The sequence below is a fragment of the Centroberyx affinis genome, unplaced genomic scaffold (assembly GCF_046629955.1).
Source record: "Centroberyx affinis isolate AG114_WGS23_722 - 3 ecotype Tasmania unplaced genomic scaffold, CSIRO-AGI_Caff_v1 ptg000659l_1, whole genome shotgun sequence".
NCBI lineage: Eukaryota > Metazoa > Chordata > Actinopteri > Beryciformes > Berycidae > Centroberyx > Centroberyx affinis.
In genome coordinates this window covers 152,666-177,193 of record NW_027279285.1, presented here as the reverse complement: position 1 = coordinate 177,193, position 24,528 = coordinate 152,666, and the positions used below count along the sequence as shown (strand labels likewise).

Genomic DNA, 24,528 nt, shown 5'->3' with positions numbered 1-24,528 from the left:
GCGGCCCAGCGGCCTGGTTCCCGAGGAGCATGAGCTGAATACCATTTGATGGACGCTTTTATCCAAAGCACCTCCCAGTACAATGAGAGGGTACATTTTCAGTATGTGGGACCCAGGTGGAAATCCAACCTACTGGCCCTGGCAGTGTTAATGTGTTGCCCTTTGTGAGCTGCACAGGACCACACACACACACACACACACACACACACACACACACGCACACACACACACACATGCTCACACACACACACACTCACACACACATGCTCACACATTGTCATCCTCTGTGACAGCTCTCTCTCACACTCTCTCTCCTTCTCTGAGACACGCACACACACACACACACACACACACACATTTATATCACCATAGCAACCCAACCAAGGACATCTTCCTAACCCCCATGTAACTTATTTACTTCTGTGCCGTATCATCCCAATGATCAAAGTCATATTCTTTTCCATAAATAAACCTGCATTTCCTGCTGTGCTCCTTTCCCTTGCTGACATTCTCTTCAGCGGGGCCGTCGCCAACTATTATTCTTTACTGAAATCAATAATGTAGCGGTAAATAAAAAGGTTGGTACAGTAGACTACAAAACAAGCACCACTTTGAACAACAAATATATATTTTTCAGAATTGTATTATAACTTATACCAATTGGGAATGTGTATCAAATGCCTTTTTTTGATCAAATACTAATACCGCAAAGGAGCTACTCTATGTGTTATTGCTTGCATCTGTCTGTAGATTTCTGCTTAAAATACCACCTTATATTATCGTATAGAATGTAAATATTTCATGATGTTATCAGCATGCGGATGTGTACATATTACTGTTTGAAAACTTTGTATCTCCATAAAGAAAAAAACAGCCTTGCTTTTATGCCATTTTTCACGTTTTCCAGTGGGCTTCATAATCCCAAAGGTTGTAGAACTTTCTCAACCCATAGAGGAGCATGTAATCCTTCAATTTAAGTTAAAACATGAAAATGTAATTGTAACTGGAGTTGCAAGGCTTTCACCCATCAGCGACGATATGTACTGCAAAAGTGCAAACTTAAACCCTGAAGACGGTTGGTGTGGGCTGCGATATATAAGTAGTTTGCTATAATAATGCAAGTTAGAGATGTTCCGATGTTTTCCTTCCCGATACCGATTCCGATACCTGAACTTGCGAATCGGCTGATACCGAGTACCAATCCGATAGCAGTGCGTTAAAAAAAATATAGATATTATTATTATTTTTTAACAGCTGTATACTACTAACCCTGTATCGATGTGATATGATTGCTATCATTGTTTTATGGCCTGGCTCAGGTTAAACCCTTTGTAAAACATGAACAAATACATGCAGAGAATGAATGCCATAGAACTTTATTATCTAGTTTGACAGTCAGTCATAACTGAAAAAGAACATAAATAAATAAATCTAGGAATAAATAACAATTCCTTTAAAAAACTGTTAAAGTGCAGCCACAATTTAGTAAAATAAAAGGCATTTAAAATTTTAAATAGTACAGTAACAGTATAAATTTAGTATATAAGTATAGATTTCCGGGAAAACGGCCGTTTTATCCGGGTGAAACTACTTTAAAGTAGATTTTTTTCAGGGCTAATAAATTACATGATATCGGATCGGTGCATAGACTCATGTACTCCCCGATACCCGATGCAGCATTTTAGGCTGTATCGGAGGCATTTCTGATACTGGTATCGGTATCGGAACAACTCTAATGCAAGTGACTTACAATTTTGAATTAATTATTGTTTTATATTCTTATTTTCTTCCCCTTTTTAAGTAAATTGCACCAGTCTACTACTATTTACTATAATGTATATGATGAATTTATATTCATATACCAAGATTTGTTAACTTAAAACAGATGGTTCATTGCTATTTCACAAATAAAAAGGTGGTGTACAGTAAATTGAGTTTAGGTGGCTTTACCTTGTGCTGCATCCCTGCATCAAATTAAACTGCTCAAAGTTTAAACAGGGATGTGGCGATCATAATGCGCCAGATGACGTGTGGAAGCCAAATCGCATCAAGGGAAGACGTGACTACGATGCGGTATCTGTTAATTATGCAATTGCAATGTTGGTCACGCAGATATGTTGGTCCAACTGTTTACCATGTCCTTTTAAATACTTACTCTACCAAGAAGAGCACCATAATTGAGCGTAGTCAAGGTTTTAGTCCTGTGCAGAGCATCCTGAGGCGGCGGCAGACTCTTAGGCACAGCACTGTCACAAACGAATAGCATCTCTGCTCTCTCCCCCCAAGGGCTGGAAGTTGCTCTGTCTTGTTCAGAAGGGAATTGCAAGCACAAGTGTGAAATTTTTCAGGAAGTAAGCTGCTTACCTTTCATGTATATTTAATTTTTTCTTTTTTTTCTTGGAGGAGGAGGAATATCTTTCTCACTGACCCCCCCCCACCACCACCACCACCGCACCCCCTCTTCTTTCTGTCTTTCTCTCTCTCTCTCGCTATCTGTCCTCCCCTCTCTCCATCTTTCTCCCACTCAAAAACGTGTCAATCAGGTTCTGTGCTTAAGTGCCGGCTTTTTCTTGGGCAGTTGAGTTTAAAGCCATTAATGTCGGCAAGTCTCTGCTTCTGCACCTTATCATTTCAAGACAGAACTTGAATTGTTATTGAAATTGTTTTTTGAAAGCTTAGTGGCACTCCGATGATCTCAGGTCCATTACAGGTAATGGACAGAAGATGATCGTTGAGTTTTACAAAACTCAGCCCATCAGCAGACTTTGATTGCATTGGGGAATTCAATTTGAGGAGTTCAATTTCTGTACCAAGGACACTCTCTCTCTCTCTCTCTCTCTCTCCCTCTCTCTGTGTGTGTCACTTCCTTTGTCTTACTCTCTCTCCCTCTTTCTTTACGTCTTTGCCCCCCCCCCACTCCCCCATGCTCTGTTTCTGTCACTGACTCACATTCACCTGTGCACACAAACACACACACATACACGCACACACGCACACCCCATTCACTACATGGCTTTCTATTTCCTTGCGTACAATAGTGGCGATCGTTGAGGTTTCGCGGCCCGGCCCGTAGCCGCCATTCATCATCAGCAGCCAGTGGGTTCGCTGCATGAGTCTGACTCTCTAATCCCCTGCTTGAATTACTGTCTTAATGAGCAAGAGACCGGGACTCGCACACTGACGGCACCTCCATCATTCACTCGCTCTCTTTCGGTCTCCCATCTTTCACCCTCTCCATCTCGCTCTCGCTCCTTCTCTGTTCCAATTACCCTTGCCTCTTTCTTGGTTTTCCTCCGCCCTTGTTCCCCTCTTCATCTCCATGCCTAAGTTGATTTTCAGATGTGAAAATGCAAAAAACAAGAATAACATATTTTATTAATGAGAATAACCTTTGTTTTAAACAGCGAAGAAAACAAAGTGTCTAAACACTTAATTCTAAATTCTGTTCAGATTCAGAAAGCTTTATTGTCTATCACAAGCATGTCTTTGACGTGCCTCATGAAAAAGACATACCACATAAAACCAAATAGACATAAGGGTTAAAAACATACATAAGGTTAGAGGTAAAAGAGTAAAAAGTGCATGTGGCAATGTGCAAATATGAGAGTTTGTGAATGTCTTTCATTGTTTGTTTAAAAAAAATCTCTGCTGAAAGGCAAACTCAACCCTAAAATACTTTATGTACCTTGCATTTCTGGGCCCATTTTGTTGTTTGGTGTATTTTTCTTATTCCTGCGGATACATCAGTCCTCTCCTGGAATATGCTGCTCTCATGTGACACTCAGGCTTCACCATCTCCCCGTCCACTGCTGATGAAAAGGTCCAGAGAAGAGCTTGGATCCTGACTGTAGCTCATACAGTGAGGCGTGTAAACACCTTGGCTTCCCCTTCCTCTGCTCAGGCTGTGAAGCTCTCACTGAGAGGAGCCAGCTCTCTCCTCAAGTCTAACGTGTACCGACACTGGCTCCCAGTCCAACGAGCAGCAGTAAACTGCCGTCAAACCCGGTGGTTGTCGAAACTGGACCTGGTCTTTTGTAGAACTGAACGCTACCGCAGAAGCACTGTCCCCCGTATGACCAGGTTCCTTAACTGAACACCTGGGCCATATTTATGCTTGTGCTTTTTAACCTTGATTCTTGTTTTTAGCTTTATTTTATTTAAAGTTAATTTGTAGGTTATTGTATTCATTTTACTCGCAATTCAGCATTCTGGTGTTACATGCACAATGTGAGCTGAGCTCTCTTTGCTGTTGTAAATTACAAAAAAGTATTACTAGTAACTGGCCAAAAGTAGATGATGTAACATCACGTCAGGGTGTTTCCAATGCAGCTAAAATTGAGTTTGATAGAAAATCTAAAACATCAAACGTCAGGTTTTGCTGTCAGACCCTCAGAATCGTCCTTTCTAGATGATGTTCAACAATCATACAGGGAGAAATCCATTGTAGAAGAGGAAGAAGATACCAATTTCTTCACTGACAGTAGCCTCAATAGATCAGAATACAATGCAGCCACAATACATGTCAGGGGCAAGGCTCTCACTTCTTCTCGACCAAACAGCTCTTACTTTGTTGTCGATGTGGCTATCCTTCTCTGCCTACATGTATAACCCACAGCTGAATGCAACAACCTACCTTTGATTGACAGCGACAAGTTCACGGCCGTCCTCTGGCGGATGTCACAAATCATTCTGGGAAATGTAGGAAACCACCAACTGAAGTAGAAGGTTGAGGGAAAGTGGGTACACCGAAAAGTAAATTACAACACTTCATCACAAAATCACTTCTGGAATGCGCTGAGCATCACAGATTGTTGATATTATAACAGTATCTGAGGGTGGATTTTTGCTTTAATCTACCCAAAATGTGTACAACAGTCATACAAATAGCAACAGGATTAACAGATGTAGTTTGTGTCACTGTGCCAATGGCCTACTTCACTTAACTACTCCCTGTGCTGCTGTACTCTGATACAACCGTTGTTGATCTGTGCTGCCTGCTTGTGTGTCCTACCAACACCACATGGTCTATCCTGCAAGGCCACAGCACTTTGGGCCCATAATGAAGGCATTAGTCTCTACTTGTCAGCCTGTTATGAAACCACTGTACAAAAAGATGGACATAGTGAGTGTGACGTCACCCATTGGCTTCTGAAGGGCTGTTTTGAAGCCTGGAGATTGTGTTTACAGTTGCTAAGCGGTAGCCAAAGTGAAGCAAAGGGTGGAGCCAAAGTGGAGAGGGCGGAGTTTGGGTTGTCTGCAGAGCCGCAGCACTGCCTACTATTGGTGCATCACTGCACAGGCGACCTGTCAATCACTCGGCAAACAACCTCCATTTTATATCCATTATATCTTACAATTATTTTGGAAATTGCCATAAGGACGCACATTAGAAGAAGCGAAATTAGCTACTGAGGCCATAACCTCTTGTGGAAAAAACGTATTGACTTTATATTTTTAGCAAGAAGTTGGATTGTGATCCCATTGACTTGAATGGAGTTGAGCCGGGGTTGGAGTCTTTTTGGAGCGGGCCTGTAGCGGCCGTTAGAGGAACTGCCGCCACTTCCGTATTGGCTTCAAAATTCACCCGAGGTTTTTTTGCCACTTGTATGAAACCCAAGCAGACCACAGCGAGGAAATATTATCGTCGCAAAGCAGGAACATTCAAATGAAAAGGAAAGAGAGGGGGAGAGGAGGGATAACAAGAGGGGGTAGATACAAGGTTAGGTTGTGGGAGTTGAGTGTAACCAAGGAGAAAGTGACAAGTAGAAAGAGAGAGACAGAGACACCGTCTGTAATCCCTGAGTCTCTTTCAGTGGTCTTGGAACAGCCTCCATCTCTTTTGGAGTCTTACAGAGCCGCTGGAGGAGGCTCTCAAGAGCTCTTGAGAGGACAAAAGGAGGAGGATTTTTTCTAAGAGAAGAGAGAGCCTGGGGTCATACTCAGTCCCTGGACTTCCCTCTGAGAGGAGAAATAGGTAGAAGTAGTTCATTCTCACACAAACTCTCTCTCTCTCTGTCTGTCTGTCTCTCTCTCTCTCTCTCTCTCTCTCTCTCTCTCTCTCTCTCGCTCTCTCTCTCACACACACACACACAAACGCAAGAACAAACTGAGAAACATTATTGGACACACAAAGCTTATACACCTGTTTACGGACACATACAGTCTCACCTCATGAAATGATTGCACCGAGAGGCTGCAAATCTCCCTGTTCTCCTCCTTCTCCTTGGGCTCCTTCTCCTCCCGCTCCTCCTCACTTCCTTATTAAGTGACAGACTTCTGACTTCCAGCCAGAGAGGCATCATTTGTGAGGACTCTTTGATGTGTGCAATAGGCTTCATAATCATATTTTATGCATATACAGCTTACATCTGAGTTTGAGTTTTGTATATGATATGTATGTTTTAAGTCATGGTGTAACAGTACGAAGTCGTTAAATAAGTTGTTTTGCTATCTCCTCACATTTGTTGTCAAATATTTATAGCTGTAACCCATTTTACAACATGACAGAGCTCAATAAGCTTGGAGATATGGGTTGCGGAGGCCTTTTAAGCACAGTATCTGTCTTTTCTTGAAAGTGCATGGCCCACAAAAGGACCAAAAGACTTTGTAATGATCTTTTTTTTTTTTTTTTTCACAGCACACCCCTAAGACATTTTGATGTACCAACATAAAACTATGCACAAAATCACCATGTTAAATTTATGGCCCGCCATATCTGACTGACTAGCTCTGATGTTCCCGTCGTGGCATCCTCTCAGTCCAGATGGTTTGAAAAATAGGTCTCTGCAGTGCACAGGCGTGAGACCTTGCAAGACTTAAGTGTCAGTTAAGTTCAGTCCAGAATGGATAGACCCACACAGACATGCATAACCGTTAAATATGGCCATAATATGAATACATGAATACCGCAATATGGTCTCCTTTCACTATCCTCCTCCGCAACACTGCACCATGTAAGTTCTTCCCCTCCTCTATCGAACAACACGGTGTATAACTTTGCATCCTGGCAGAAAATCTTTGTTTTCTTTGATAAAGCCTCCCCACATCTCCACACTCCTCCCTTGTCTGGTTAATTAACTGCACTGTATCGACTAGACCTTTTTCGACATATGCAATTTGTTTGAAAAACCTCCTCCAACACTTTATTTGAAGGCATCTCTAAAGTGTCAACTGAATGTATTGAAAAAGAAAGTGCGACAAGATGTTACAAAAAATAAAAAAAAATAAAAGTTTTGCTAAAAAGATTTGCTGCTTTCACTCGGATGTACCTTCAAAGCTCAGCAAACCCTCATTATATTCTCAACAACTCTTCCACGGTAGAAGGCTTATGGTATATATTGGTGTGACGTCCTGGATGATGGCTCGGGGAGATACTTGGCAGGTACATAACGGTGGCTCAAGTAATTGGGCTACGGGGGACATTTTTGTGGGACCAAAGCCAGCACCAGCAGGCAGACAAGTCGGTAATGAGCAGAAGCAGAGGCTGGCATTCTCACACACGATTGCAGTGTCAACTGCTTTTGGTTGCACAAACTGCATTATCAAGGCGTGCCACAGAAAGAAGCTTCTCTGATGGCTTTCTCTTTCAAATTGTTATTTTCTCCATTGGTAGAGTGCTCAGGAGCTGTCAAAACCCAATTAAAAAGAAAATACAAGTATGGAGAAACAAAAGGGAATAGCGACATAAAGTGGCTTAATAGGCCATTGGGCCACTATAAACTGTAGAGCAGCTGCTCTTGGCAAAGACTCTACAAGTGTCAAAAACTCTACTGAAGAGATGCAACACCATATGTCAATGAGAAATTCCAGTGTATTTATACCAGAAAATGCTTTTAAAGTTGTTGCTCCAGGGCGGCACTGAGGAACCACCTTTAGCACTGTCAGTTCACAGCAAGAAAGACCCAGGTTCAATTCCCCGCACTTTCTGTGTGGAGTTTGTTATTTTCTGCCTGTGTTTGCGTGGGTTTCCTCTGGGTGCTTCAGTTTCCTCCCACAGTCCAAAGACATGGAAGTCAGGTGGATTGGAGACTGTAAATTACCCACATGTATGAATGTAAATGTCTGTTTATGTTAGCTCTGTGATGGACTGGTGACCCACCCCAGCCCCCCATAACCCTGAACAGGAGTGAATGAATGAATGCAGGTGTTGCTCCAGAACATTAGGTTAAATTTCAGAGACAGGGATGGCCATAGATTATGGCACTAATGATGGCTTTATGCTGTGTGCTTTGTTCTGTCTCCCATGCAATAAATAACTGTACTGCCTCGCATTCAATACTGAATACTTGGTATGGAGTTTACAAGTTTGGTAACACGCACCTAATTAGCCTTGAGCACAGTGTGTGCACAGTCCTACTTATTTATTCATGGAATATGGTTTACATAATCTTCATGCTAATATAATCACTCAGTGTCCACTTATGCCCTGTGGATATTCATCCTGGAAGGGACTTCTCCCATCAGTATTGAAATAGACTGTGGCTTCACCACAGGACCAAAGTGCATGCTCAGAATGGCTTTGTGTTCATTTGCATTTACCCTGCCGTCTGTGGGATTGTGTGGCCCTAAACCATGCCAGAATAGCAGACAAACCCCTGCTTTCAGCATAGTTTGCTTCCCTAATTTACTCAGCTGTCTCCTTCATTTTAGCAGGAAACATACACACACCCTAATAATAACTTGTTAGCAGGAGCTGTAGTTGCTCAGAGGAATAAATAAATAACGCCGCTCAATGCTTCACAGGTTTTGATCTGTTATCCATCTTTCATAGGAAGGCACCAAGGTATTTTTGAAGATTTTTATTTAAAATAAAAAGAGATATTCACCATTTCTTGGAGTATTGCCACTTAAATGAAAAATGATCACAAAAACACTTTTATAGACTGGGTCCTCCATATTTTATAGATCGTAAATGATGAACATCAGGTAATGATTTTTCTCTAAATTGCTTGGGTCGGGGCGCCCCGGTGGCGCGTACCATAAGGCTCAGTCCTTCCCGAAGCGACCTGGGTTCGAATCTGGCCCGCAGTCATTTACTGCATGTCCTCCCCTCTCTCTCACCCATACCTTCCTGTCTCTCTCTCACTAACTCTCTGTCAAATAAAGCATAAAAATGCCTAAAAAATAATAGTGTCATCCCTAGAAATACCTTGGTGCCTTTCTGTGAGACGAGATGGATACCCAATAAAGACCTGGAGCTGAAACTTAATAATTAGTAATTTACCTGCATGTCTCTTTTTCCACTCCGGTCTTATCTACACTTATCTGCACTTCTGTACGCTTCTGTGTATTATCCAGTACGTTACGACCTGTTTGTTTATGTGTGTTTTCCAGGCACCACGCGGCTTCCTCGAGAGGGGGAGGTGCCAGGAGTGGACTACAACTTCATCAGTGTTGGAGACTTCAGGATCCTGGAGGAGAGTGGACTTCTACTGGAGAGTGGCACCTATGATGGTAGGCATCATCACAACATGAAGAATATGTGTGTGTGTGTGTGTGTGTGTGTGTGTGTGTGTCTGTGTGTGTGTCTGTGTGTGTGTCTGTGTGTGTGACTGCACGCATTAACTGCCCACGCATTTCTGTACACAATTTACAGCGACAGGTCTCTATAATGGAGTAAATGTAAGCTCGATATTCAGTCATTATGACTTACAGCTTGCCTTAGTGACGTGTGACAAGCAGGACGAAACGTATTGATCAGTGAAACATGATTAAAGACTTGTTGGAAGTGACAGCCAGATTAGCAGGGATACTCTGAGTCCTTCAGATGGACTCCACTATGCAGCAACAGTTTCTCCACACTGTGTTTGTGCCTGTGATGGATAAATTCAGAGTAGAAATACTCTAGAAATCAGTTGGACTTTTTTGTCCACAGTTGCACTTTAACTGTTTTACCAGCCAGCTCTTTAGAACAGGATAGAACCTCCAGATGATTACTGGTAGACTAATTAAGCAAACACAGCAATAATTAATAACCAGCATTAGGCTTGTGTTATTCTCCCATCCTACCTGAAATCCTCAGGTGTTCAAAAATTGAATTATGCTTTAATAGTAATAGTAGTAATTTAAAGTGGAGTTTTGAAATGTAGTGGAAAGTTCCTAACGTGGAAATACTCAAGTCAAGTACAAGTGCCTCAGAATTGTTTTTCTCTGTATATGCTTCCCCTGGAGCACATTATCCACACATTTGGTTGTATTTTTTATCATGGTTATGCAGACAACACCCAACCTTGTAATTCTGTTAAACCCAATGAACTCGCCAAAGTCGCCTCCTTGTATGACTGTCTGGCTGCAATTAAGGATTGGATGGTCATTAATTTTCTCCAACTTAACTAAGAAATATTGCTAAAGTCTGTCTCTTCAAGACTTGGAGAAATTAATTCATGCTTTTATCTCCTCACATCTTGATTATTGTAATTCTCTGCTCACATGCCTCAGTCAAGCACTTCTTGCAAGACTACTCACAAAGACCCCATGCAGAGCTCACATCACTCGTATATTGGCTTCACTGCACTGGTTACCAATTAAGTTCTGAATTGACTTTAAGATTGTTCTCATTACTTATAAAGCATGACGGCCTGGTCCCATCGTATATATATTTATGAATTGCTGACCCCCCACAAAGCTGCAAGGTCGCTTAGGACTTCAGACCTTCTGGCCGTCCCCCGGTTCAAACTTAAACGTAGAGTTGAGAGGACTATGCATTTTCCCTGATGGCTCCTAAGCTATGGGACAGCCTCCCCTTGAGTGTGAGATCTGCTAACACAGTTGATTGTTTTAAACAGCATCTCAAAACTCACCTTTTTATGCCAGCCTTCCACTGACATTATTGTCTTGTTGGTATTTCTTTTATCCCTGGTTCTTATTTTATTGTCTGTCTTGTCAGTATTTCTTTTATTTATGTGTCAGATTTTATTGTCTGTCATGTCATTATTTCCTTAGTTCTATTAAGTTTGTTTTATATTGCTGCTGTACCTTTTGATGTGAAACACTTTGTAACTCTGGCTTTGAAAAGTACAAATAAATACAAATTTACTTCCTTACTTATGTTGTGTGTGCATGGGACGTCAGGTGATTTGGAGACTCTAAATTGCCCATAGGCATGAATATGAGGATGTGTGTTTTTTATGAAGTATGTTACATGATGGAGTATGGTACATGACATGTATATGACATGGTATGTAAAGCCCTTTGAGACATGCTTGTGATATAGGGCTATATAAATACACTTGACTTGACTTGACTTGCCTGTGTGTGCAGCATGTGCATGCATGTCCAAAGCGTGTCTTTGTGTGTGTCTGCACACTCTCACACATATGTATGCGCAGTATACAACCATGTGTGTGCATGCAGGGGGATGTAGCACCTGATGGTGACCCTATGTAGGCCTGTCAACCTGCTGATCCCGCCGGCTGGCTGCACAGTCACACACCAGGAGGTTCCACTTGTGTTCTTACTCTCCAGTCATGGTTTATTCATGGGATAAACCAGCCTCCTCTCTGCCCACACACACAAACACACACACACACAGACACGAAGAGTAAGACTCGTCACAAGCATCCAAAAACCACTGGTAGCTGGAACTTTTGGAGCTATTTAAAGCACATAACCCCCTCCTGGGAGACTACTTTTTGCTGTGAAAAAAAAAAAAGTTGTCATCTTTTTGTTGAGGGTAAACCAGGTCCACCCCCCCACCCCCCTCTCAATGACACACTTTCATTGGCCCCCTATGTGGGAGCTTGTAAGTAACCATAGCAAACTTTGTTGTCAGTGGCGATTGATATTTTATGACAGGGAGCCAAGTACACACATTTTCCTTTCAGTAGGAAGTTTACACAAGGAGGGAATATTTTAGCATGGCGAACACAGTTGAATGGCCAAGTCTTTACCAGCTCTATCACCTTATACTACAATGGAGCATAAGCACTTGCCCTGCATTCAGAGGCCTTGGAAAGTCAGACCGTCTCAGTGTATTTGTGTCATGAAGGGATTGGAAAGGAGGATTTCTCTCACATTGCCCAATGATTATGGCAATAACATGATAATCTTCTCGCTCTCTTTAAGCTCATTCTTTCTTACTGCAAATCCAGGCTGCTGTGAAATGGGAAAGGATTTTTCTAAATGTTTGAGGAGCAACCTCTGGTCATATGAATGGACCTTCTCTGCACCATTCTCTCATTCCTATTCAGCTGCGTCTCACACTTGCTACATGATTGAGAATTAAAAGATAAAGTCAAATCCTCATCCAGAGAATGAGTGTCTTAAGGCTCAGCAGCAGCCTCTGTGTGTGTACCCCTGTGTTTGTGTGTTTGCATATAATATGTGTGTGTGAAGTGTGCATATTCTAACACAACTATGTGGGAAATCTGATCTGGGCCTGTTGAGCAGTTGGGCCTCAACAGGAGTAAAGTTGGCAGGTTCTGGCAACAGTTTTTCTGTGGCATTGATGGTATTAGACATGCACACAGATACACACACATATGGGCATACGCACGCACGCTTGCACACACAGAACAAATCCCATCCTTCCTTGTGTAGGGATGAAGACAGACTTTAGATCACCTAAGAAACGAACATCAGGTATCAGGAGCTGCCAAGTCGCCCACTAGCCGTCCTTCATCTCTGAGCTACAGCCAGGTGGGATTTACACCTTTTATAGAGAGGTTGACTGTGGATAGAGAGGGAGAGATAGAGAGCGAGCTGAGAAAGAGCACAGGAGAGGGAGAGAGGTGGTGGGGTGGGGTGGGGTGGGGGGTGATTTAGAGGCGTCCTGAGCTCCTCGGCTCGCAGTAGAAAGCCCTCAAAGCTTTGCAGCGGTAGCGGGACTGGCTCGGCTGTGTGCAGATGTGTGGATTAGCTTCTCAAGAGTTAGAAGGTTGCAGTTTACTATCCCCCAGACTGAACTGAAAACTCTGATAGCGGCTGCCCCCCCCCCTTTGACACCCAGTCAGCACAAACATTGTATGTCTACTGTGGCAGAGACTGTTGATCCCACAGCACCACAGTGAACTCAAAGAAGAGCTGGGAGTAATCGGATCGAGGAATGGAATTTACTCCATTTAGATGTGCTTGAAGTGCAGCCTATTTTTTTCCATATAGAGGCCCTTGCCATTCTCCACATGATATGTGGAAAATAAACAAGGTCAGGCCTCCTCTGGAATAGGTCACTTGAGTAGCATTCCTACTGTGGAGAGCTCATGAATTGCCTTCACTCCAGTTTCTAAGTATAAGTGAGCTGTGCTCAAGGTACCGTGCTAATGGGATCCTTAGCTAATCTTAATGGTCTCACTAATAGTCCCAAATGACTTGCCTGAATGCTTATTAATGTTAATGTAACATTAATGGTTGGTACATAAGGGTTGTTCTCTAAAAATTTATGAGGGTCATTTTATGCTTTACATGCTGCTACAACCTAAATGTAACATATTTCCAACTTATACTGGCGCCCTCTCTACCCTTTTATCCATTCTCCTGTCATTCGTGACCCTGTTAACCCCCCACCTCTCAGACCAACTGGCCCTCCGTCCCTTGGGTCTGCCACCTCACCGAGGTCGATCAGGGTCTTGGACACAGCATCCATCCACACCCAGCCAGGGTCAGACCTGTCCTGTGAGTTCAGGCTGCTCTGCGATGGTAGGGGACATGCTGGCTGTGCTAGGTTGGTCCGGAGGGTCCCAGGTTGCATGCCAAGCAGACACTTCAGCCATCTGCGCCAGGCGCTGAGAGGGAGTCTTTCTGGGCTCTCGGCTCCTCACTCAGACTTGGCGCCTCTGGGGTTCAGGTTGGGTCACGCTCACAGAACAGAACAGAGCAGCCAGACAAGAACTGAACAGTCCAGTGCAGTGAAGTGCAAGACTGAAGGGACAGCTGCCTGGAAAATGAATTTGTGCACACAGAGTTTTTTTGACAAATGACATCACTAATCTGCTACCAGGGAATGTGAGACTCTGCCAAATCGGGATCCACTTCAAAACTGTTTTGGAATCCCCATTGTGATAATGAGTCAGACTCTAACAAGGAAAGAAAATAGGCTGGTGATTGAAGTGGAAATTAAGTGAGTGGGAGTGTAGTATTCATGAATTAGAAACAAGTGGTATGCTCTATAGATGGTCATGTGGCTGTGTGATTGTGTGGGTGCAGAATGTGGTGACCTCTGACCTCTCCTGCTCATGACCCCGCGGCCTATGCACAGTACCCTTGATGACGAAAATCTTTTCATTGCCAGGAGTTGATTCCACAACCATGAAATTGCTTGTGTGCAGTTTTAAAAGTCGTTCTTCCTGGCTCATCAACCCTGTGACATGCGGATCACAAGTAAGGATGGACAAGCTCCCCTGCTTATGAGGCTCTCCTCCGTTTATTAGGGCAAACGGTGCCGCAAATCTCCACTGACTCGGTGCTTTCACACACCTCTCCATGTGCGACACACATTTATCAGGGGCCAAGAGACATGTGTTTGTAAGTAATTAATCACAGAGGTAGCGTCTGGCTGATGAATGTCAGCGTGTGGCAGGAGACAGGCGGGGATTAGCCAGCAGACCCAATCTCTCCTTGCTATCGTCGTGCCGCCCCTGTTAATGAAGCCATCTTTGACAAATGCGGATGAGTGTCGCTTGGCGAGCACAGAGCCTGAAATGTGACAGAGAGGATGGGGGAGGGGGGAGGAGGGAGGGGGGAGGGAGGGGGGAGGGAGGGGGGGAGGCTTTTATCCACCCTCATCCTCCTCCTCCTCATCAACCCTCCTACCACTATGAGGAAGATGAGCACAGCTGCATTAACCCAGTTTGCTGTATACTGTAGTTGGCACGCCTGAGGAGATGAGGCTTCTAGACTGAGAGAGATGGGCTCGCTTATCAAAGAAGCCACTGCAGTGTTATTGTATCGAGCTCTAAAGCTGCTGAAATAACTGGGATGTTTCCCTCAGAGCCTTCTGTTCTTTTTGGCTTTGCGTGCCATTGTCAACTTTCCCTCTTTGTACTAAGCTGAAAAGATTTGCAGTTGATAAATACCTCTCTTACAGTTCAGCATTTGTAATGTGTGCTTGTTCATGGGTAGATACATCAAAGGTTCATAATAGCACAGTCCCATACGAAGCCCGGTCCAAATGAAAATAAGATCAAGTTTATGGAGGCTAATTAATTTGCTGAAAATCCCTATTTCCCAGTGGTATCTCTCCCTATTCTTTAATTAAACTAATTATGAATTACGATTTAGCTGAGTGGGCTCAATCTGATGATTGCTTGTTATGAAAAACAAGTAAATATTTGACCTTACAAATGGATTGCCAAAAACTTAATATGATAACATTGCATAAACACATCTGACAGAGCAACATTTAGCAAACAAATAATTATAAGAAATGGTGGGGATGTAAATTAGTATGCACATTATTTATAATCCTAATGGAGGTTGAATAATTACTTATTCTACGCCTAAATTGAGTTCCATAGACTGTTCACCAGCCATAGATTGATCACCCCATGAGCTAAATGAGCAAATGATTTAACAAAGTTTTGCACTCTCCCCCTCTCTTTACGGAGTGCTATTATCCCACTGAATATTTATAATCTGTACCACAAGATTTTTCTTCATTATGGAAAAAAAGCTAGCTGAGAGATAGATAATTGCTGTATTCAATGATCAGTGTAATTAGTTGCTGGCAAATTCCAAGTGAAGTGAATTTAATGTTACACGATTCATGACAGCTCTATGGGAGCAGTTACCCAGGGAAAACAAGACAGAGGGCCAGGAGAGGTGAAGCCTTGTGTAGGAAACAGCACACCTCTGGAACTAGCTAAATAGTCTTTGAGTGCTAGTCTGTGACTTCTAGAGAATTCATTTTTGTTTTAAATCGGGTGAATTGTGGCTCTGTTAGACATGGTGGATGCTCTTTCTGGCTGTGTCTCCCTCTCTCAAATATAGTCCATGACATAGAGGACCTCCTTTTTCTTTCATCATGCTCTGTACGCCTCTCTTCCTCTCTCTTTCTTTCTTTCTCTTTTTTTTGTCTCGTTCTTTACCCCTTTGTGGTTCTATCTTATTTTAACATAAGGTTAACAAGCTTCTCTCTCTCTCTCTGTGCCTCTCTCCTTCCCTTCACTCTCCCTTCATTCTCTCTGCTCCTCCCATCCTTTCTTGTTTAAGGGCCAGGAGAGGCGAAGCCTCTTATAGGAAGCAGACTTCTGAAACTGTGCTAAATAGACAACTTTGAGTGCTAGTCTGTGACTTCTAGAGAATTTATTTTTGTTTTAAATCGGTTGAATAGTGGCTGTGTTAGACACAGTGGATGATTTTTCTGGCTGTGTCTCCCTCTCTCACAGGCTGTACATACTGTAGATATAGTCCATGACATAGAGGACCTCCTTTTTCTTTCATCATCTATATCCCAGCCTGTCTTCCTCTCTCTATTTCTCTCTGTTTTTCTCTATGGCTCGTTCTTCGTTCTGTGTTTGTGGTTGTATTAACATAAGATTAACAATTTTCTCTCTCTCTCCTTCCCTCCACTCTCTCCTCATTCCCTGTGCTCCTCCCATCCTCTCTTCTTCAAGGTAACTACTACGGGACCCCGAAGCCCCCAGCGGAGCCCAACCTGGTGCAGCCTGACCTGGTGGATCAGGTGCTGTTTGATGAAGACTATGGTGGCGAAGTCCCCAGGAAACGCACCACCTCAGTCAGTAAGATGGACAGGAAGGACAGCGTGGTCCCCGAGGAGGAGGATGATGATGAGAGGCCAGCACTGGTCAATGGGTTGCCTGGTCAGTAAATGTCAAAGCACAGAATGTCATGTTAAGTAATGGGGATGCTGCCATACTCCGTATATCCTTTTAGTTAATGGAATAGTCAAGCCAAGTCAATGTCACTGTCCGTTTCTCTTGCGATACTTTAAGACTTGCTACAGATTGCTTACAGTTTGATGAGCCCAGTTGACATTAAATCTAGTTCTGGGGTACATACACCATGAGTCATATAAAGCAGTATTAAAATTATTTGACTACATTCCCCTAAGCATATAGATTGATCATGTTTCCTAAGCTCTCCCCCAATCCATTTCTTATCCATCTGCCAGTCAAGTCTGCACTATTAAGCAGACCTGGATCAAGTGGTATTTGCACTTGCTATGGGTTGTTTTTTATTAATTAGGTGCCAGATGGAGGGTGTTTACCATAGGAAAACATAAGGACTATCACAAAGCCTTTAAGAGTCAGTTTAATATTCTTTTCTGTCATTATCAACTACACTGAACTGATTTGTCCTGCAATCCTGTTTGACACTGGTCTGCTACTAAACCATGCTTAATGACTCAACAAGTTGACAGACTGCCCCCCAAGCTACAGCATTGCCTACATGCACACAAATATTCAAATGTGATAACTACACTGTATATACACTTTCCACTTGCAATGCACATTACTGTCACAGTAGCTAGACCTTCTAATATAGTGCAGGTCACCTTGAGGAAGAGAGCAGGACACGGTGTATGTGATCAATCAGGACAGAACTCCCCTCGGTTCTCCAAGGAGCAGATCTGTCCTTGATGCTCACAAGGAGAACAGGCCTCCAACAGAAATAGGTTACACACTGTGCACGATAACGACTTTTATAATAAGAGAACAGGAGTTAACGTTAGGAGTCCAAGTTGGAAATGGTATATTATTGTTCTTTACAGAACAAAAAATCATTTTGAAAGTCATGGCTCAACCACTGCTTGCTCAGCTGTACAAAAATCAAACATAAAGGATTCACAGAAATCCAAAGTCTCTTTACTCAACCAGTGTTTGCTCTGTCATGGTGAAATCAAACATAAAACGATGCCCAGAAATCCAGGATGCCTTTTTATGGAAAGAAACCAGTCACAAATGACTGTTCTGCTACAGTGCAACCCACAGCTGTGGCAGAAATGTCTCAGACCGGCCATAGATGGGCAGAGTTATGGTCGAATGAAAGAGAGGTTAATGGAAAATGTGAGCATTAAGTCTCCAAACTCTTGACTGTAACCTCACCCCCGTGTCCTCCTTCCTCCTGTTCCACAACCCTCCCATCCGTCCTCCCCATATCCCATCTGACTAGGTCCTCACCCTGCTGTGAACTTCACCACTGACCTCAGCTCCCCTGCGGGCTCTGCCCCCAGTCTGGCCCTCCAAGTGTTTACATGACTAGAGGACGTGCAGCATCCTCAGACACGCCATGTGCATTTATGTGTGTGTGATTGTGAGTCTGTGTGTGTGTGTGTGTGTGTGTGTGTGTGTGTGTGTGCGTGCATGCTCACATGTGCGTAAGTGTGTGTGCCTATGTGTGTTTGTGTCTAGATAAGAAGCGCATGTGTGTGTTTTTCGATCGGAGAAGGGAAAAAACAGTTTCAGATCCTGCAATAAACAAACAAATTGCTGAGAGGTTCTATGGATGCACTTTGTTAGGAATTTTTCCACCCAATTTAACATTCATATGGAATGATCTTTAGGGAACACAGCTTGCCTTTTTTTTCAACCCATCTTTTGGCATCGTACTCTGTAGTGAGGAGGTTAGCTCCACATAAAGAGAAAGGGATGAAAGGGACTCATGTTTCATCCCTTTATAACCATCAGCTTCTGAGGGAAGGCATAGAGTGGTAAGTGAATTAGGAGGGCCTTTGTTGTATAGATGTTTCATGTTCATTGTAGAGTAGTTTCTCATTAAAGGAGAGTGACTACAAAAGCAATGGAATATATATGAAGAGCGGCGGTGCAGTATTATCATGCAGAAACAGCCTGGGGGCTCAAATGGCCCTTCCTAACGTGAATCCCCGTCTCTATCATTGCAACCCAGGGGGAGTGTATATGTACACATATGCATAAACATTCACAGTGTGCACATGCAAATGCAAAACAGCCCTTTGGCGAACACACACACCATCACTCGCATGCAAATCCTGTGAGTGACATCGCCCTCGCCCTCCCCCTCCCCTACAGCAGGCTGGAGGGAACAGAGGGAGGGTTGAGGTGTGCTTGCAGGCTAACCTTCCGCTCTGTCTGTTCTGTCGCTCTCTTCACCCGTCCCTCCACTCTTCTTCTCTGCAGAGCACAAAGAGGGGGCAGATTGGAGGAAGGCGGTGCCCAGCTACACCCAGTCCAGCAGCACCATGGACTTCCGCACATGGAGCTCCCTTCCCCGCGATGACAGCCTGGAGCCCCTGCCCCTTAACTGGGAGATGGCCTACACTGAGACCGGCATGGTCTACTTCATAGAGTAAGTTAAAGACACACAGTCCAGGATTCATGTGGTCATCTAAAGTCAGTGGTTCTCAACGTGGGGTGTGGGGACCACCAGGGGTCCTTGAGCAAATTGATGAATTGTTAAACTTCAGCATTATTTCAACCAGAGAATGTAGAAGAATGACTATTTTGGTCATAGTTTCACTGTTATCTCTCTACCTACAATACAGATAGTCATGGAATTCTGGACAAAATCATATCTAACAAAAATATTCTCAGATTTGGGTCCGAGAGACAAACTCTCATGGGGTCTGTGGCTCTAATGTGTACTAAAACCCTGGAAAATGGTTGAGAATCACTGATCTAAGTTTTGGCTATACTTGGGGACACATTTTTCTTGAAGAGTTTACCTCGGGTCAACTCAAACTAGAGTTCTGTTTTGCAAACATTACGAGTGTAAACCTTGTAGCGAATCAAAATATTTGTAAATGCAGCTGTCACACACTGTCAGTCCTTGTTCAAAAAGGTCAGACAATAACTCTCAGAGTGGAAGCAATAAATCCAATGCTATAAATCACCATGTATACAAAGTCGGTATTGGATCAACAGGGTTTCAACAGCAGGGGATGCGCCGCTGAAATTATAGATTGTGCTTTTAACACTGCACACAGAGGAGGGCAGGGGAAGAGGTATTGTCTTTTCAAACATGTTTCTCTCTGCTGAACCAGACTAAATTGAGTTGACCTGACCTGGTAAGATGTAAACTGCAGTGCATACATTAAGTGCTGTGAATATGCTGAGAGGAATATCATTATATACTGTATGTAAAGTCTGAATAGGCTGAGAGGAATATCATGAACATATATGTACAGTCTAGGGCTGAACAATTAATCGAAATTTTATCGAAATCGCAATATGGCCTAGTGCAATTTTCAAATCGCAGGAGGCGCAATATTTGTTAAAGGCGAAATGTGTGTCAAAATACCATTTTAAATTAAATATTGTCGTGCTGCAGAGATGTCCTGGCCTACACATCATATTCTACAGACTTAAGAAAACATCTTTGTTTGGTACAGATCCCCGCAGAAATCACACCATAATCATTTTAATACGTTTTTCAATGAAAATGAGAATAATGATGTAAAAATTATCATTCCCTCTAATATCGCAAATCATATCACAATTGCAATATCAGTCAAAATAATCGCAATTAGATATTTTTTCAAAATCGCTCAGCCCTAGTACAGTCTGAATAGGCTACAGGTCAATGATTAAATGTAGTATAGGCTACAATGGCTTGGTAATGAGGGTTGGGGTTTAGGGCAACTTGACCATTGTTATTGCTAGATTTTACATTATCCTAGAATTACAGTTGGGTATGTTGCATGTTGTGATATCATAAATGAAAGTCATATTTGATGTATCTTATGCCACACAGTATGACATTTATTTTCTGCTGCTGACTAGTGCATAATGATACGCAAATGACTGTATCTAATCAGCATCACCATCAGTTATCTAATCAGTATGATAGTTTAATGACATTGTTGATTCACATTGTGCTGCACATAGCTCATAACATAATGCGATGGCCGACAGTGGGTTCAGGTTGGATCCTGGGAAGGCAATGAGGGGTTTGTGATCTACTAGTCGCATGGTTTCCAGGCAATCGAGGGATAATTAAAAAAAAAAGAAAAATAGCAACTCAACAGTTTCTAGAAAAAATGAAACAAAGAATGATTTGGATCAAATACTCCTCAAGTTCAACAGCCATCTAATCAAGCTCATCCTTGCTTGGGAACAAACTTGACTGAGAGAATCCAGGCCCCAGATAGATTGTGTAGATGAACAAGCTTGAGCTTAGACTGTAAAGCCCAGAGCTTCAGCAAGGCTTAAACACTCAGATTTATTCCCGCTGACAGCCACCACTGATTCTGGAGGTTTTCTTTTCCAGACACAGCTATTTTTTCTTAGGTTCTCATAAAGAAAACTTCAGCTGTTTTGCTAAACCAATCAATACTTTGTTTTGGGAACAATGGAGTAAACATAACCCTCTCAGAGGCCTCTGTGCGCATTTGTGTGTGTATGTGTGTGTGTGTGTGTGTGTGTGTGTGTGTGCGTGCGCGTGTGTGCGCATGCGTGTGTGTGTTTTATTCATATTTGGCTCTAAGCCACTTGTCTCTGAAGATATCAGAGGACCATTATGATTTTCCTCCTGATTACACACCCCAGTTGTTTAACGCATTTGAGGATGAATGAGTTTGTCGTGTTTCGCATTCAGAGGGGTTTTTTTTTCCTTCTGAAAAGGCCACCTAACCATAAACATGATTATGTGACAGCTGAATGTAAACCAATGGATCAAACATTTGTTGGCAAGTCCAATAATCCTTGTGCACTAGAGCATATTACACAGGAGTATATGTTTGCCATTTTTATGTCAGAGTATGTCCATAAGTCCCTTTGTTGGGTAACCCAGTTGTACGGCAGCAGTGTTTTCTCTGCTGGCTCAGGTCTTTCTTGTTGATCTCTCTTAAAAACACACTGTTTTAGACTTGCTTTTACTTAACTTGTGTTTTTCATGTTGTTTATTTGTAATCATTCCCCATTGCTTTGAACTTTGTATTATGTATTTTACTTTATTATTACATTACATTACATCATTTTGCAGACGATTTTGTCCAAAGTGACTTACAATAAGTACGTTTTGTGAGCAGTAGTTGAACCGACCATGTATCACAGTCTTCATCAGCTAAGCCTTCAATAGGAATAAGTAGCATTTGTAGAATTTATTAAGAGTAGCAGGGGGATAAAGATAGTTAGATGATAGGTAGGTTAATTCAAGTTGGGTCCACGTGTAACCTGAAGAGATGTGTCTTCAGTCTCTGTCTAGGTAAACAGTCTCCGGCTTATTATGTATTTTACTTTATCATGTATCCTTTCCTTGCACTATTATTACTTTTCATCAGGCCTCCTAGACTCTGGATTGTCCTGCCTGGTGACATCAGGCTGGCCAGCTCAGTGTCCTCCTTTAAATCTCTCTTATAAACACTATTTTTTAGGCTTGCTTTTACTTTGTTTTTCTGGGAATGTATTTGTATTTTGTATTTTTCTTCTTCTTTTTCTGTCATGTATCCTCCCACTATTATTACTTTTCTTTTATTCCTGTGAAGCACTTTGTAACTCTGTTTTGATAAGAGCTACATAAATAAAGTTATTATTTTTGTAATTATTATTATTATCTCTGTACTCCACAGTCATAATACCAAGACCACCACATGGTTGGACCCCCGCTTGGCTAAGAAGGCCAAGCCCCCTGAGAAGTGTGAGGATGGAGGTATGTAGACGTACTTTATGTGGACCACAGGAATCCACTCTGCTACTCAGCTCTGACATGCATACAGCGGTTCCATTAACTACTGCACATACTGTATCTTTACACATGGGCATAGCCTTACCGTACATGCCTCACATTGTACCATGCATTAATTCACACGTATACACACAGCTCATCAAATATACACAACCAACTAAGCTCACAGCTGTTAGAAGATTGTGTAATGTGCTTCTGAAATGACACGTCACTTAATACATACTGTACCTCCGAGCTTCAGAGTCACATGTCCCTCTTTTTCGTGAATGTAGAGCCTAGTCTCTGTCCCTGGAATTCCAGACGTGCCTTCCTGTCCTTAGGATGGTAATGTAGGCTAAGTGCAAGCAGAGACGGAGAGAGAGTGGATATGGCTGAAACAGTGGGACCCTTCCAGCCTGTTTTTAATGGATTTTTACAGGCGGATGGAAAGCTAGTTGGTGTGCTGCCTCTGAAAAGCAACTCCAAAGCTCTCTCTTGCGTGAATAGATCTTTTTTTCCTCTCCCTCTGCCTCACATGTTCATCAGGGCGTGACGTACATCAGCCATTCCAGCCGGCCTGCTTGTTGAAACCGCGGAAATGTTCACTAAATTATTGTAGGCTATTTTCATGGCTACTTTCTTATGCTAAACATCCCAGTCAGGGGGAAAAAATACACTGGTAACTCCTGCTATAGCTCACCGCCATGCTGAATGGGTTACATTTCTCAGACTGACTGTTTGCAGAATATTATGCTTTCTTTTTACCCTGCTCCTCCCCTCTTTCTTCCACTCTCTCTTATCTCTCTGTGTGCCCTCTATTTGCATGTTTTTGTGTGTGTCTGAACACAATGGCACTCTCCCTCTTTCTGCAGAGTTGCCCTATGGCTGGGAGGAAATTGACGATCCACAGTATGGCACGTACTACGTTGAGTAAGTTTTATTGATTTATTTATGTATCTTTCAAGCACTTCAACTGCCATGCTACAAATAGCGTAATTTGTTTCTTGACATACACACACACATGTACACTACACATTTCGCCAGAAGGGTCAGAGCACGAATGCACATTACACTGCTAAGTGTATATTAGCAATGGACCGGCATAAATCAATACTGTCTAAAAATAAACAAATGGATGTAGCACACGGCTCATTTTGAACATTTTCATCTGGTGTGAGGATGCTCTGTGTTATGTAACGCCTGGAGAGGAAGCATTTACCTGGAGAACAGTTGGAGTTTCCCGATCAGGATTTTCCCATTGTTTATCAGTGGGTGGCAAACTGAATCTCTGTGGGTAACATTGCAGTTGACCTGTATGTGAACACAGCACTGATTGTGTTCTCCCTGTGTTCTCTGTGTGTTTGTATAAGTAAGCAAATGTGTGTGTGTGTATGTGTGTGTGTGTGTGTGTGTATAGTACGTGTGTGTGCACGTTTGTGTCTGTCTGTGCATATTGTCTGTATTTGTCTGTGTACAAAATGTGTTTCTGTGCTCACCGCCCCAGCAGGAAATCAGTGAAACACAGCCATTATAGCAGCAGTACAGAGAGTGGTGAGATTTTCAACTGGAAGGCAAGGAGGGAGGAGAGTGGGGGCTGGAAGGAGAGGTAGCAATCTGTTGTGATGAAAAGAAAATGGGAACGCTCGTGTTGTTTTATTGCTCAGACTGCAGAAGGATCCCTCCTAGGTAGAAGCGACAAGAGAGAGAAACTCTCGCTGTTTGGACAAGGAGAGTCAATGGCACGTAGATGGAGCTCGCTGCTGCCAGTGTTTTAGCTTGAAATGAACACAGTATGAAACAATGGCTTTGGTTTGTATGCCAGGGGGACAACAGGCTGTTTACCTCGTTGTAAGAGGAACAGGATGTTGCTGGCAGTCAGGGGTTCATTTCCTACAATATTAAATGGCTAAAAGCCATGGTAGAGTTCCCCCACACAAAGAGGATGCAAGCCAGCCTTTATGTGTGCTGTGTTTATGAATGCATTTATAATGG

The 24,528-nt window shown here is 42.8% G+C and overlaps 1 protein-coding gene across 1 annotated transcript in view; it reads left to right on the top strand.

Annotated features, from left to right (window-relative positions):
* Window positions 1–24,528, top strand: part of magi3b (membrane associated guanylate kinase, WW and PDZ domain containing 3b) — a 121,670-nt gene that overhangs the window by 76,749 nt on the left and 20,393 nt on the right. The window contains exons 3-7 of the mRNA XM_071519109.1: window positions 9,334–9,453; window positions 16,548–16,754; window positions 19,053–19,221; window positions 22,442–22,521; window positions 23,409–23,466. Coding sequence (XP_071375210.1) covers window positions 9,334–9,453; window positions 16,548–16,754; window positions 19,053–19,221; window positions 22,442–22,521; window positions 23,409–23,466 — 634 coding nt within the window. The remainder of the gene's footprint in view (window positions 1–9,333; window positions 9,454–16,547; window positions 16,755–19,052; window positions 19,222–22,441; window positions 22,522–23,408; window positions 23,467–24,528) is intronic.